Here is a 12,412-nt window from a genome sequence, read left to right as displayed (position 1 = left end):
ACCTATGCTGGCTGATGATGGCCAAATAGGGAAAAGTCACTTGTACTTAAAGGGGTCCTGTAAGCTGGCTTGTCTTCTCTTAACCACATTGAAATTTATTTCAGAGACCAAATAGATTCAATTATTATAGTTAAAAGTAATACAGACCCTGACTGTTACAGAACAAGGCATGGTGTATGTGTGGGTTTTTCTTTTGGTTAGTTTTTTTTTTCTGTTTGAAGCTATTTTCTATTGAAGCTGTCCTTCAAACCCCTGATCAGCCTGTCAGGCAGTTATACAAAACCAGGAAAGAGTGTTCATGGCTCTCTGGATGAACTGGGAAGACTCTGGGCTTGGAGTCTCCGATATGAGAACTTCTCCAATCTGACTGCTAATGTCCTGTACACATTTCTGGTGGGAAAGGCTGTAGATTTGGCACCTTTCAGAAGTCCATCTGCAATATCAGAGCCCATTGAATTTGGATTTTCAGAGGAGCCCTGATATGTGTGATTGCTGTGATGTTGCCACTGACCATGGGCGCTCCAAGCCAAAGTGTGTGAGCTACTAAGCAGAGGTCTTAGTTGCAACTTGGAACTTTTATGACTCAAGTCCATCCTAGATAAGGTGTTTCTTGATGGAGGAGGTGAGGGAAGAACGTTATGTGCAATGGATTACAAAATCTTAGTATTACAGAGTACAGATCTTTCTGCAACAAGTCTCATGGTTGCAAAATCAGAAATTGCTGAGGCTCTGCCTAAGACCTATTTTAAGGTCGCTTGGCCTATTCACAGTAGGTCAAAATAAGTGGTGTCTTTTCACTCCTGTTGTAAGGTTAGTGTGACTCTGGGAATGCTTTGTAACTTTTGTTGATGCACGGTAATGAAATAAAAATTCGACTGCTAAGCTCTCAAGAAAAAATAACGCCAGAAATGCTGCTTGTTTAATATTGCAGATTTTACTTGCAATGCAAGGAGTTAGGCTACATAAACTAAGTCTGGTAGGTAGTGAGAGAAAGAATAAAATTTTCTTAGTGCAAAGGAGAAAATTTTTCTTTAAACAGAGAAATAGAATTTATCAGCTGTTAACCTTTAAAATCGTCACTCTCCTTGTCTTTCAAACCCTGGCAGTTCTGCAGAAGGTGCATTAAGGAATATCCTGCTGCTTTCTGCTACTTTCTCCAGAAATTGTTTTTGTGGGGGAGGCTTTCTGGATTTTGAGTGCCATCTTGTGGTGCGTTCTAAGCACCTTAGGAAAGGTAACCCCCCTTTCCCTCCTAACCCACGAGGATTTGCTTAGTGCAGAGATGTACCCAGTCGGATTTATCATGGAAAAATACTCATTGTTTAGAGAGATCTGCATTTTTTTTTAGGTCGTGCTTTGCAGGAGAGATTGCTACTTTGTACCTAAACTTCTCATCAGTTTATTTTAATTACTTCAATGTGAGGCACATTAAATGACCCCTGAAAATTTGTCACATTTTGTCACATGTGTCACAGCAAGCTGCCGGCTGTGTTAATATACTGCCTCATCTTCTCTCAGGAGATATGGCTTCTAATGCATGGTGATATATAAGGAATTAAAGAAAAATCTGATAGCAAACTGCATGTAAACTGAAGTTCTATTCATTTCAAAACTGTTTTAGTTTCATTGCTCTCAAATTGGTAGCAGTGGAGAAGCTTAAATCTTCTGGTTTAAATGACAACAGAAAATTTTCAGTGATGAATCCAAGCTGTGAAATTTTTCCTTTAAATAAAATTCTACGTAAAATGATGCCCCATTTAAAATATCAAACAATTAACCATTTAAAATATCAAACAATTATTTGCATTGATAGTAGATTGGAAGATTTTTCTGCTTTGTGTTTACTGGGTGAGCATGGATCGCTAGAACCTATTTATTTACTAGGGCAGGGCTAAAACCAAAAGGAAGGTTTTGAACCTTTTTAGTCACAAAGATTGACCCCCAAAATTCTAGCTTATTTGAACATGTGTACGAGTACAGGTTGCTTCAAGGATGATTAAAGGAGTTGCAGTAAATTATTTTACTCAGAAATTTTCTGGAGTAAGCAAGATGTTTATTGGTTTGGTATTTTGTTTGTTAGTTAGGGGTTTTTTTAATTATTGTTGTGAGCTCATTTGTAGCAAATAAATAAAACTAGCTAACATACCACATATTCAAAAGAAAAATAAATACTCTGAGAGGAAAACCTCTTTTGTGTCCCCTAATGGAGGCTGCACGATTACGAGCGAGCTGACGCAACTCTGTGGCCCATTAGTATCAAAGGTTACTAATACAACTAACAAAACCCATGTGGACAGCTGATCTCTGCTGCTGATTGAGGCAAAAGTTAATGAAGCAGATTAATGCAGTCTCTGTGTGCGGGGACAGAATGAAACCAAAAGATTTACTGATGTTCAATACAGTAAGAAAACGTCAATCTCTATAGAAAGAGACGCTTCGCAATGAAGAAAATTTATTAAAACCACTGAAACAAACAAACAAATTAAAAGAAACAACACAGTCTGATGAGATGTTGCTAAAAACAAAAGTATCATGGCAAAATGGGTATGGCCACAGAATGTTGGTCATTATCTTACTGTTTGTCAGTGACAGTTGGGAAAAAAAAAACAAACAAAAATACATGGTAGCTAGATTACTCACTTAAAAAGTCCCCCAAATTCTCAAATACTTAAATTCTTAACTCTTGATTTTGGTCTACTTGCTTTACCCAGTATTACCCAGTATGATTTTCTGATAGAGCACAACTTACTCCCAGTTCAAGCACATGCTTCATGATAGATGTCTTCAGTTTTCCTAGCAAGCAGATGTCATAACTATTAACTTTAAACATAGTTTAGTGGCATCTCTGTGAAGACAGCTGAAGAGGAATAGAGCCTTTAAGTGCCTCTCTTGCCTGGGCACTGCTGATGCATCCCCACCTGTGTTTCTTTTTTGACACTTTCTGCACCTTCCTCTGGACAAGCACCAGACTGGAACATTGTGTTTTCTCCATGGAAGTGCTGTTAGTTCCAGAGGAACAAAAACATACCTAGTTCTCACCTATAAAAATAAGCAGAAGAGCTTCCAGGATTGCAAAATACTAATTACCAAGTGGGGTATTGGCATGTTGTTTGTGCTCTGTAGCAATGTAAAAGAGTGAAAAGCTATGTTTAATTTGTGAATACACATTTTTGCAAATGGATTAATTTATCAGAGAATAATTAGAATCTGTCGAGAAGTCATGAAGACTGAAAGCTTTTGAAACAGAACAGACATCTGAATTTCATTTCTTGTATGTTGTTTTCATTTTTTGTCAGTATAAAAGACAAATTAAGTGAGTGCTGTTGACGTACTTGAAGCTGATAGCATCTTCAGATTGTGTTGCTGACGTTCTTTTGTGGGTTTGGTGGGTTTAGTGAGGTTATTCAGAACATGGGGCTTTGTAGCCATGTTCAAGCAAAGCCCAACAAAACCTCCTGCAAGAAAATATTTTTTAAAATACCAGTTTTTAACCTTTATTTGGAGAGATTTTTTTTCCCCCTTAAAAGTATGTGATTTAATGTAATGCTTTCTTCACTGCATTTACAAGAATTGCTTCTGTTTGAATGATTCTGAAAGAAAAAAATATTTTGGAGGTTTTAGGCTAGATTTGCTTTTGTATGTTGAAGTGAATGGGAGCAGGAAAGCAGTGTCGCCATTGAATTTAATGTGTATGTTGAATGATTTATAAGCAATCCAAAATATTTAAATAAGGCCATATTATTCTGTCATCATGATGTCTCTGTTGCATACAGTTTCTTTAAACTCTTCCTTAGGGCTTTTGATGGGTAGCATTAACTGAGAATATGGCCCAAATTACATATGAAAAAACAAAGGGAGAAACATTTCCTATTGCATCACATAATCAAAATTTATGCCACTGCTGTTTTTCAACATTAACACATCACCTTGTATTAATTACTTTTAACCATTGATTACCGTTAACACATTACCTTTTTATTAATCTTTTCTTTTCTCCTTTTTTTTAATCTTTACAGATGATACTTTGGGATTGGGATTTGAAACAATGGTACAAGCCCTATTACCAGGTCAGTATGTTATGAATTTAATTGTCTTTTTTCTTCTGTTGATGCTGTATTTGCCTCTTTTTTCCCTCTGTCTCTTATATTGTAGCAAACTCTTCTTGTTCCTGTTCAGAGAATTGTGCAAAATTAAAATGAATCACTTTTGTTTGGACAAATTTTTTCGTAACTTCTTTCAGTAGAATCAGGGCTAATAAGAATTATGAGGTTGTGGAAATTGTACCTCTGTAAGGGGCTCTAACAGTTTGACTGCCAAATTTGTTGATCTTGTTGGAAGAGAAAGAATAATAAGTTTCATGCTGAGACAAAGAAATGAAAATAGAGATTTAAAAATTGCCAACGCATTTCAAATAGAGAAAAGGAAGCTGAAAGCTAATGTTGAATTGTGATTTACTTTTTATTGTGTGACAAAAACCTGCAGACACTACTGTCTGAATGTATATATATATATTCTTTAAAAGAATATATATATATATTCTTTAAAAGAAATTATGTTGCATTGATTTTTTAAAATTTATTTTTGTTAAATTCACAATGCATAAGATACTTACTTGAAACAAAGAACACCATGGAGAGTTTTGACATGTTAATAGTTTGCAGCATTCCCATCTATTCCAGAGTGCTGGCAGTGGGAGCGGAGTTGATCTCTCGGCGCTGAACGAGGCTCGGAACATGCTCACGGAGCTCCTGAGTGACCCGTGCCTCCCACCACATGTGATCTCCTCCCTTCGAAGCATTAACAGCCTCATTGGTGCTTTCTCAGGAGCATGCAGGCCAAAGGCCAGCCCATTCACACCCTTTCCTGGTTTCTTCCCCTGTCCTGAAATAGAGGATCCTGCTGAAAAAGACCGGAAGCTGCTCAAGGTCTAATGGCTTTTATTGGCGTTCGTGTGTGTGTGTTGCACTTAAAAAAACAAAAAAAAAAAAAACCCAAAAAAACAGATAAAGGAAAATTCATCTTGAAGGAATGCTCCTGTATGCATAGCAGGTTCTCTAGTGAGTACCTGTGGACAATGTTTAAGGTCAAAAGGGAGCAGCTGTGAAAACACATTGATTGAAATGGAGATAGGTACTAAAATGCAAATTCAGGTGGTTGATGGGTAGATAGTACAAACACTGGTCTGCACCCTGTCCACAACATTCCTCAATATAACAGCAAATATAAACTGAAGGTGTTATAGTCTCATGATACGGGACAAACAGGGCTGTTCTTGATTCTTCTGCGTTCTTTATCTACCCATTACTGTCAGTGTGGTTTTTTCATTGACCTTTTTCCCTGAGAAATTTACTCTTGTGGACAGCCAACCAGCCATCATACAGAAGCAAATTAGCTATGTAAAAGGAAAATTATCCCTTCTTTTTCTTCAGCAAATCACTTTATGAGACCAATTGTGACTTCTCCATTACTCAGGGTTAATAGGTGAAAGCAAGAGTGTAGTTACTGTAGAAATTGTAAGGAATGTGATGGGAAAAAAATTACAATATAGAAACTCAGCTGCACCAGAGCTAGTTATTCCAGCCCAGTATTGACAGCTTGAGGCTGTTTATTGTGGAGGCTACTCTGGGACATGCCCTGTAGTTGTTTACATTTCCAGGAAGAGGGCAACTTGACCCAAACTGATCATCTGGTTGGCTTAGTATTTTGGAGCCTGATTCAGCCTGTGAAATGTCTGTTGGGAGTCATATTTCTGGGGGGAAAAACTCGGTATCTACAGGTTACTCTGTGGAAGATCCAGCAGAACCACTGCAGTATGAAATTCCTTGTAATGTCACAATGGATACCTGCAGAAATCAGTTGGGCAGGGATCACAGCCATTCAGCATGTTTTTCTTTGTGGATTTCTTTAAAAGCTGCTAAGGATTGGCATAACTTTTTATTTAAAAAATTTTTTTATAGCTGGTCACCATAGTGTGAAATTAAAAATATTCATTGCTGGAGACCAGTTATAAAGAGTATGTAAGATTGAAATATTATGGGTTTTCACAACTGCTGTCTTTTTCTCCTTCCTAAAAAGTAACTTTTCCCTCAAGTTTTGGAGATTTTCTGCATAGACATTTGCCTAGTACTTGCCACAATCATTCAATAATTCTTTGGCTTTGGTATGTTTAAGAGTAAGCCCAAATACTTCCCCCTATGTATGTTACTGCAAGAGAAAGATTTCTTTTGCTTTTAAAAACCAGGTAAGTGAGCAAAAATTCCAGGTTAAATCACAGCAAAGAAAATATTATGAATGTATTTCTTCAAAGTGGATGATTTTGAAATGTTCCCACTCTCTCTTTCCCTGACTTGGAATATAAAAGGTCTCCTCCATATCTTTTTGCTGTGGATTATGTACATCTTTATTTCTCTTCCCTGAGCGGCTTCCAGAGAGTGTTCAGTTATAATTTTCAAGTTGATTAGAGGGTCATCAAGTTGATTAGAGGGTTGAAGCACCTCTCCTCCAAAGAATATTTGAGAGAACTGTGATTGTTCAGCCTGGAGAAGAGAAGGCTTTGGGGTGACCTAATTGTGGTCTTCCAGTACCTGAAGGGAGCCTGAAGGAAAGGTGGAGGGGGATTATTTACACAAGCATGATTGTTCAGCCTGGAGAAGAGAAGGCTTTGGGGTGACCTAATTGTGGTCTTCCAGTACCTGAAGGGAGCCTGAAGGAAAGATGGAGAGGGATTATTTACACAAGCATGTAGTGACAGGACAGGGGGGAATGGCTTCAAACTGAAAGAGAGCATGGTTAGATGGGGCGTTAGGCCAGGCTGGATGGGGTTGTGTGCAATCTGGTCTAGGGAAAGGTGTCCCTGTCCATGGCAGGGTGGGTCTGTGTGCAATCTGGTCTAGGGAAAGGTGTCCCTGTCCACGGCAGGGTGGGTTGGAACTCCAGGATTTTTAAGGTCCCTTCCAACATAGACCATTCCATGATTCAGTGGTGAGCTGCCTGTTCTCTCTCCTCTATAGGAAAGGAATTAAAAACAGGGAAAAGAACATGAATGAAACAGGGCTTCAGACCTTGGGCTAGTCATAACTGCTTGCCTAATGCTAACCCTTCCCCATGGGTTTCTTGGAAGTGTGAACTGCCCAGAATTCAGGAAAAAAAAAAAAAGAAAAAACCATTGCAAGGCTACTCTGCAACAAAAACACTTTCCACTTCCATCAGAACTGTCCCTAGAACTGTCCCCAGATCACCCAGTGTATGACAGTAGGATGCTTGCCATATGGGTGGATTTCTGCTGTTATTAGCAGTCATGATTTTAACAGATTTCACAGCCAAGGCAAGTAAAAGTTGTCTAGGCAAACCCCTGAGTGTGCACATCTCTTATCTACTGCCCTTGTTGCCCTTGGGAGATTCCCACCTGGAGTAAGAGACCATACCTGTGGTAAGGTACCACATCACCTGTTTAGCTATAAAAATTAGCAATAAATAGCCTTTACAAACCATAAATAAAAAGTTAACATCTGCTTTTACTTCCATGGATTTTAACCACGGTCAAATTACTCAACAGGGATTAAGTAGCAGGAGCAGCCTGCCAACTCCACAGCTGAGACGATCCTCAGGAGTTTCTGGCTTGTCATCTATGGAATCAACATCACCCAGATGGGAAAGGAGTAGCATTAGCAAGAGATCCCATCAGGAATATAACACACCAAGGTAAGCACTGAACAGCATTTTAAGGGCAATAACAATGCTGGAACTTGGCAGCAGAAGTATTGGATGTAAGGTCTTGTGAATTAAGTCTCCAAATTCTGCCAGCATAAACTGGAAAAGTTAATTATGTACTATGCTGTGTAACTCAGGGTGATCTTAAGTAGAAATCAGGTTGTTCTGAGGTTAAATAGTGTGCTCTGTCATAATAAGTAGGCCTTGATGTAAGCTTGAGTAGGAAATGAAAAAAAAGTCCAGCATACTTGATTGCAAAACAGACTAGTTTAGTCTCTAAACTTGTACTGACTGCCTCCTTCATTTTATTTAATATATGTATCACTTGCCAACTTCCATATACCCATGCATAATTAAAAAGGTGAAACAATTTTCTTGTGGTTGGTAGCCATTGTTGTGTTACCATGTTTATTAGTCCTCCAGTCATCTAGCAATGTGTAAGATACATTAAGGTAGTTATCTGTTCTCTACTTAGTAAATATGATGCAAATAGAGCTTTTATTTCCAGAATTAAGACAACATTCTGAATTAGGATTAAAATGGATGGGGTTTTTTTTTTCCCTTTTTTTGTATAATGTTTTACATTAGTGAAAATTCACAGATTTAATTTTATTTAAATGTGTAAGTGAGTATGCCTTTGCTTCTGAAATCTGTAAATATGTGGGTGTTTTTCCTTTTCTTGTTTTGCTGGTTTTGTTTGTTTGTTTGGGTTGGGTTTTTTGTGTTTTTTTTCTTTAAGTGGTTCTACATAGGTCATAAGGAGAGTGTAATATACATTTTTAAAAAAGAAAATGTAGTTATGCTGATAACTGGTAATTATTAGTAGTAGATGGGAATTTATGTATACATGTCCAAGAATTTACTTATCAGTATTATACTTAATATTAAAGTGAACCACTTGAATAATTTGGCCCTTTTGGTGGTTTTTCCCCCTTGAATAAAAGATGATCTTTAAGTTTCTACATTGTAAAACTTAATTGTGGTTTTTGTATGCATTACAATTGAAGCAGTAACAGTCATTAAGATTATATTTTCATGCTGACCTGGTTGCTGGTGTCCAGATGAACCTCCCCAGTTGTATCCACTGGAAATGACCAGGGACCAGAGAAATTGCTTTAACTGTAGCAACCATGGGATTTCAATTTGAGGCTCAGCACTCCTGTTGCAGTCTCAGTGTACATTTACAGAGGGTTTCCTCACTTTCCTTACTATTCAAAAGCAGCACTTGGGAACTTCTGTTTTATCTGTATGCAGATTTTTTATTTGGTTTCTCATTCAAACACAAGCTCAAAACGTAAAGTTCTTCCTCATGTTGAGGTGAAGCTTCTCATGTGTAATTTTATGGCCATTGCTCCTCCTCTTGCTGGGCACCACTGAAAAGAGTCTGGCGCCATCCTCTGAGCCCTCCTTTGAGATATTTATGTACATTGATGAGATCCCCTCTCAGCCTTCTCTCAACTAACCAAGCCCAGCTCCTGCAGCCTCTCCCTATATGGGGGATGCTCCAGATCCCTCATCATCTTTATGGCCTCCACTGCACCCTTTCCAGTAGCTGGAGATACACAGAAATAAATACACGTTTATTCTTGAACTCATTTTTCATATTCATGTATTTAAACTAGTGATGGGAGATCAAGTATTATTTCTGTATTGGACTTTTTTTGTCATAGGCTTAAGAAAGATTAAATCTCTTTTGGTAAATACTATTTTCCCCTCCTGAAGAAAAATAGTTTTACACTAACTATTTTCACTTTCAAGTAAACACATACAGTTATTTTTAATTGTATATCACGCTTTTGTTCCCTAAAGGAAATAAAATTTTAAGTGATGTAGTGAAATTTCGTTCCTGGAACAGCAGATGGCAGGATTGAGCAATCGAGTTTAAGGACTTGGCCGCTGAAGCAAAACACACTTTGATGTCAAAACCAGCTTCAGTTTTATGTTTATAATAAATAAAACACCTAATTGAATATTTATGTGGCAAAATTTATGTGGCTGTGTAAGGTTTTAATTGTATTTCTAAAGTGATCAATCTTCACATCTGTTAGGAAATAACCTGCTTCAAATGTTCAAGGAAAGTAGCATGTTAGAAAGTCAAAAACATATCACACATAATCTGAGTATATTTACTGCATAATTTTAGGACTGTGTTAAGTTTTTTGTTGTGTTCAATCAGTACACAGCAGTTTTTATTTCATGTAATTGACATACATTTTCTAGCTGGTTTTGAATTCGACAGCTTTGTAGTATTTTTCTTAAATGGTGGTGGACCTGTCACAGGGCAGTGTAGCTATTTTAAAAGCATTTTATTTAATGAAAGAGGAAGAGAAACTAAGAAACAAAGAAAAAACACAGTCCTTACTGTTTTCTTTTCAGCCAAGGATCTCACTCAAATGGGTCTTTTGGTGCAAACTTGCTGACAATACCAAAGCAAAGATCATCCTCTGTGACCATGGCTCATCACATGGCCCCCAGACGAGCAGGTAGGATCATGCCATTTGTACAGTAACAGGATGGCACGTCACAGGTTTTTTTTTCATGTAAACATAGCACTAAAATAACTTCAGCATGTCCCTCGTCGTTTAACTCCTCTCTTTGTAAACAGCAACGACTTTATTGTCATCTGGACCCCATGTCATGTTTGTTTTGGAAGGTGCTTCTCCTGGCCTGAGTCCCGTGGGTTCACCAAGCCATGGATCTGTCTCCAGCGGGGCTTTCAGCAGCTGGTCACCTGTGGAGTTCCCTGACACGGCTGATTTCCTCACAAAACCAAGCATTAATATACACAAGCCTCCAGGACACACACCTAGCTCTCCAGATTTTCAGCAGCCAGTTAAAACACCTGTAGGTTATATGTGTAGCAGGTACTGTAAACTCTGTTATAATTTCAGTCACTTCATATGGGTTGAAAAGAATGCAATTAAAATGACAACAAAAACAAACAACAAAATAAACCCCAACCAAAACAAAAAAACAAAACAAAAAAAAAAAAAAAAGGAAAATCAAGACCTGTGCCCCTACTAGGATGGAAAAAGGGCATAAATCTCATAATAATCTGCAACTGTTATCCAGGGGAGAATAATGTATGTATGTATGACTGCTTTGACATGGCCCATCCTTCTCAGCAGCTGTAATTGTAGAGGAACAATATTCTGTTGAATTTTAGAAAAGGAGTGTTTCTTACTTGGGAATTAGATTCTGTGTTTCTGAATACTTTCTTAGTTATGAGCTCTACTTTAATAATTTAGGGGTCTAAGTCGGCGGGAGGTGATGATTTGTTATTATCTAGGACTAAATGTATATGTGCCAAATTTCGGACAAAATACTCAGGTCAGTTGTTGAAGGAACCTTTACAAGCCTTTTTAAAAATTTGTTATTATCTAAGACTAAATGTATATGTGCCAAATTTCGGACAAAATAGGTCAGTTGTTGAAGGAACTTTTACAAGCCTTTTTAAAACAAGTAATCTGCAGGTATTTTTCAGTAGAAGACAGCAGTAGCAAAAGAAGAAAGTTACTGAATGTTGTAAATATTTTTCATGTGTTCTGTAAGCTGTGGACGTCAGATACTCAAGCCTGTTCCAATACCAGAGCCAGACTTTGCAGAATACAGAGACAGAAAATCAGGTGGGATATCAAAATAGACAAATACTTGATATCAACTTACTGCTTTTTTATTTCAAGCCAGTTAAATTAAAATTTCACTATTTCTATGTAATTCTTCTTGCATTTTAACCTGTGTATGTATTTTACTTTGCTTTATGTTTTAGAATAACCAAAATAAGACAAAATATTGCCTGCTTCATAGTAAGGATTTTAAAACAGGCTTCCACGAATACCTTTTTAGTTCTGTACTGTGTTTGTATCAAACAAGTGCTCAACCAACAAAGTTAAACTAATCACTGAACCATTTTTTTCAAGTAAAAGCCATGCTTTTAGCTTTTCTTAATCTTCAGATAGGTTTTCTCTAATAAATTTTGTCCTTTATGGCATTTTTTGCATACTTCTTAAATAAAATGGTTTAGAAACAAGCTATTACTTGTATGTCTGTGACAAATCTGCATGATCAGCTAAAAATTATTAGACAGTAATAATTTGCAAATCAGTTACTGATATAGTATTTCTCTGTCTGTTTTCTTTAAGCTGAAATTGCAAGTGCTAATGTCTCCAAAGAATCTTTCCACCCTACAGAGAAGAGGAAAGATGAAAAGAAGGAATTGATCGATCAAACACAAAATACACTGCTTGTAAGCATGTAATTGCCAAAAAACCCCCCTGCAATAACTTTTCTCAATTCCCTATTTCTTTATCATTTCTAACTTGCTGTGAAGAGGCCTTTATGTTGCTAAAATAGTAATTTCTAAAGCGTTATGGTGCATGGTTAGAATTCAAATTTTCGTTTAACAATTGTTTATCTTGCATAAATGTCACTAGCAAATGACAGGAAAGCTTGTGGTTGTATTGATTTTGTTGATCAGTATTGATTTGTGTAGATTTAATGTTGAGAGGGTATGCTCAAACACTGGCTAATATTTTCTTTTGGAACTTCATGAAAGATGCAGCAGTTGCAGTGAGACTTAGAAATGAATGTTCAATACAGTGCTATTAACATTTTGGGTTTATACATCAGGTGTTTTTAAAATTGTCCAATTAACCTATATTTAAAACTCAGTAAATCTTTGGTTTTAGCCTATGCATATTTT

At 37.1% G+C, this 12,412-nt stretch overlaps 1 protein-coding gene across 2 annotated transcripts in view; it reads left to right on the top strand.

Moving 5' to 3' along the window:
- PDE3B (phosphodiesterase 3B) overlaps window positions 1-12,412 on the top strand; it is an 83,417-nt gene that overhangs the window by 60,886 nt on the left and 10,119 nt on the right. The window contains exons 2-8 of one of the 2 annotated variants that reach the window (XM_041414989.1): window positions 4,017-4,067; window positions 4,680-4,925; window positions 7,556-7,701; window positions 10,087-10,193; window positions 10,316-10,574; window positions 11,263-11,336; window positions 11,853-11,956. In XM_041414989.1, the coding sequence (XP_041270923.1) occupies window positions 4,017-4,067; window positions 4,680-4,925; window positions 7,556-7,701; window positions 10,087-10,193; window positions 10,316-10,574; window positions 11,263-11,336; window positions 11,853-11,956 (987 nt within the window). The remainder of the gene's footprint in view (window positions 1-4,016; window positions 4,068-4,679; window positions 4,926-7,555; window positions 7,702-10,086; window positions 10,194-10,315; window positions 10,575-11,262; window positions 11,337-11,852; window positions 11,957-12,412) is intronic. The other variant, XM_041414990.1, reaches the window with a different exon arrangement.

Source organism: Onychostruthus taczanowskii, unplaced genomic scaffold (assembly GCF_017590055.1).
Source record: "Onychostruthus taczanowskii isolate IOZ18803 unplaced genomic scaffold, ASM1759005v1 scaffold49, whole genome shotgun sequence".
In the NCBI taxonomy this organism is placed as follows: domain Eukaryota; kingdom Metazoa; phylum Chordata; class Aves; order Passeriformes; family Passeridae; genus Onychostruthus; species Onychostruthus taczanowskii.
The sequence above is the reverse complement of the archived record's forward strand: the minus strand, read 5'-3'. Positions and strand labels throughout refer to the sequence as shown.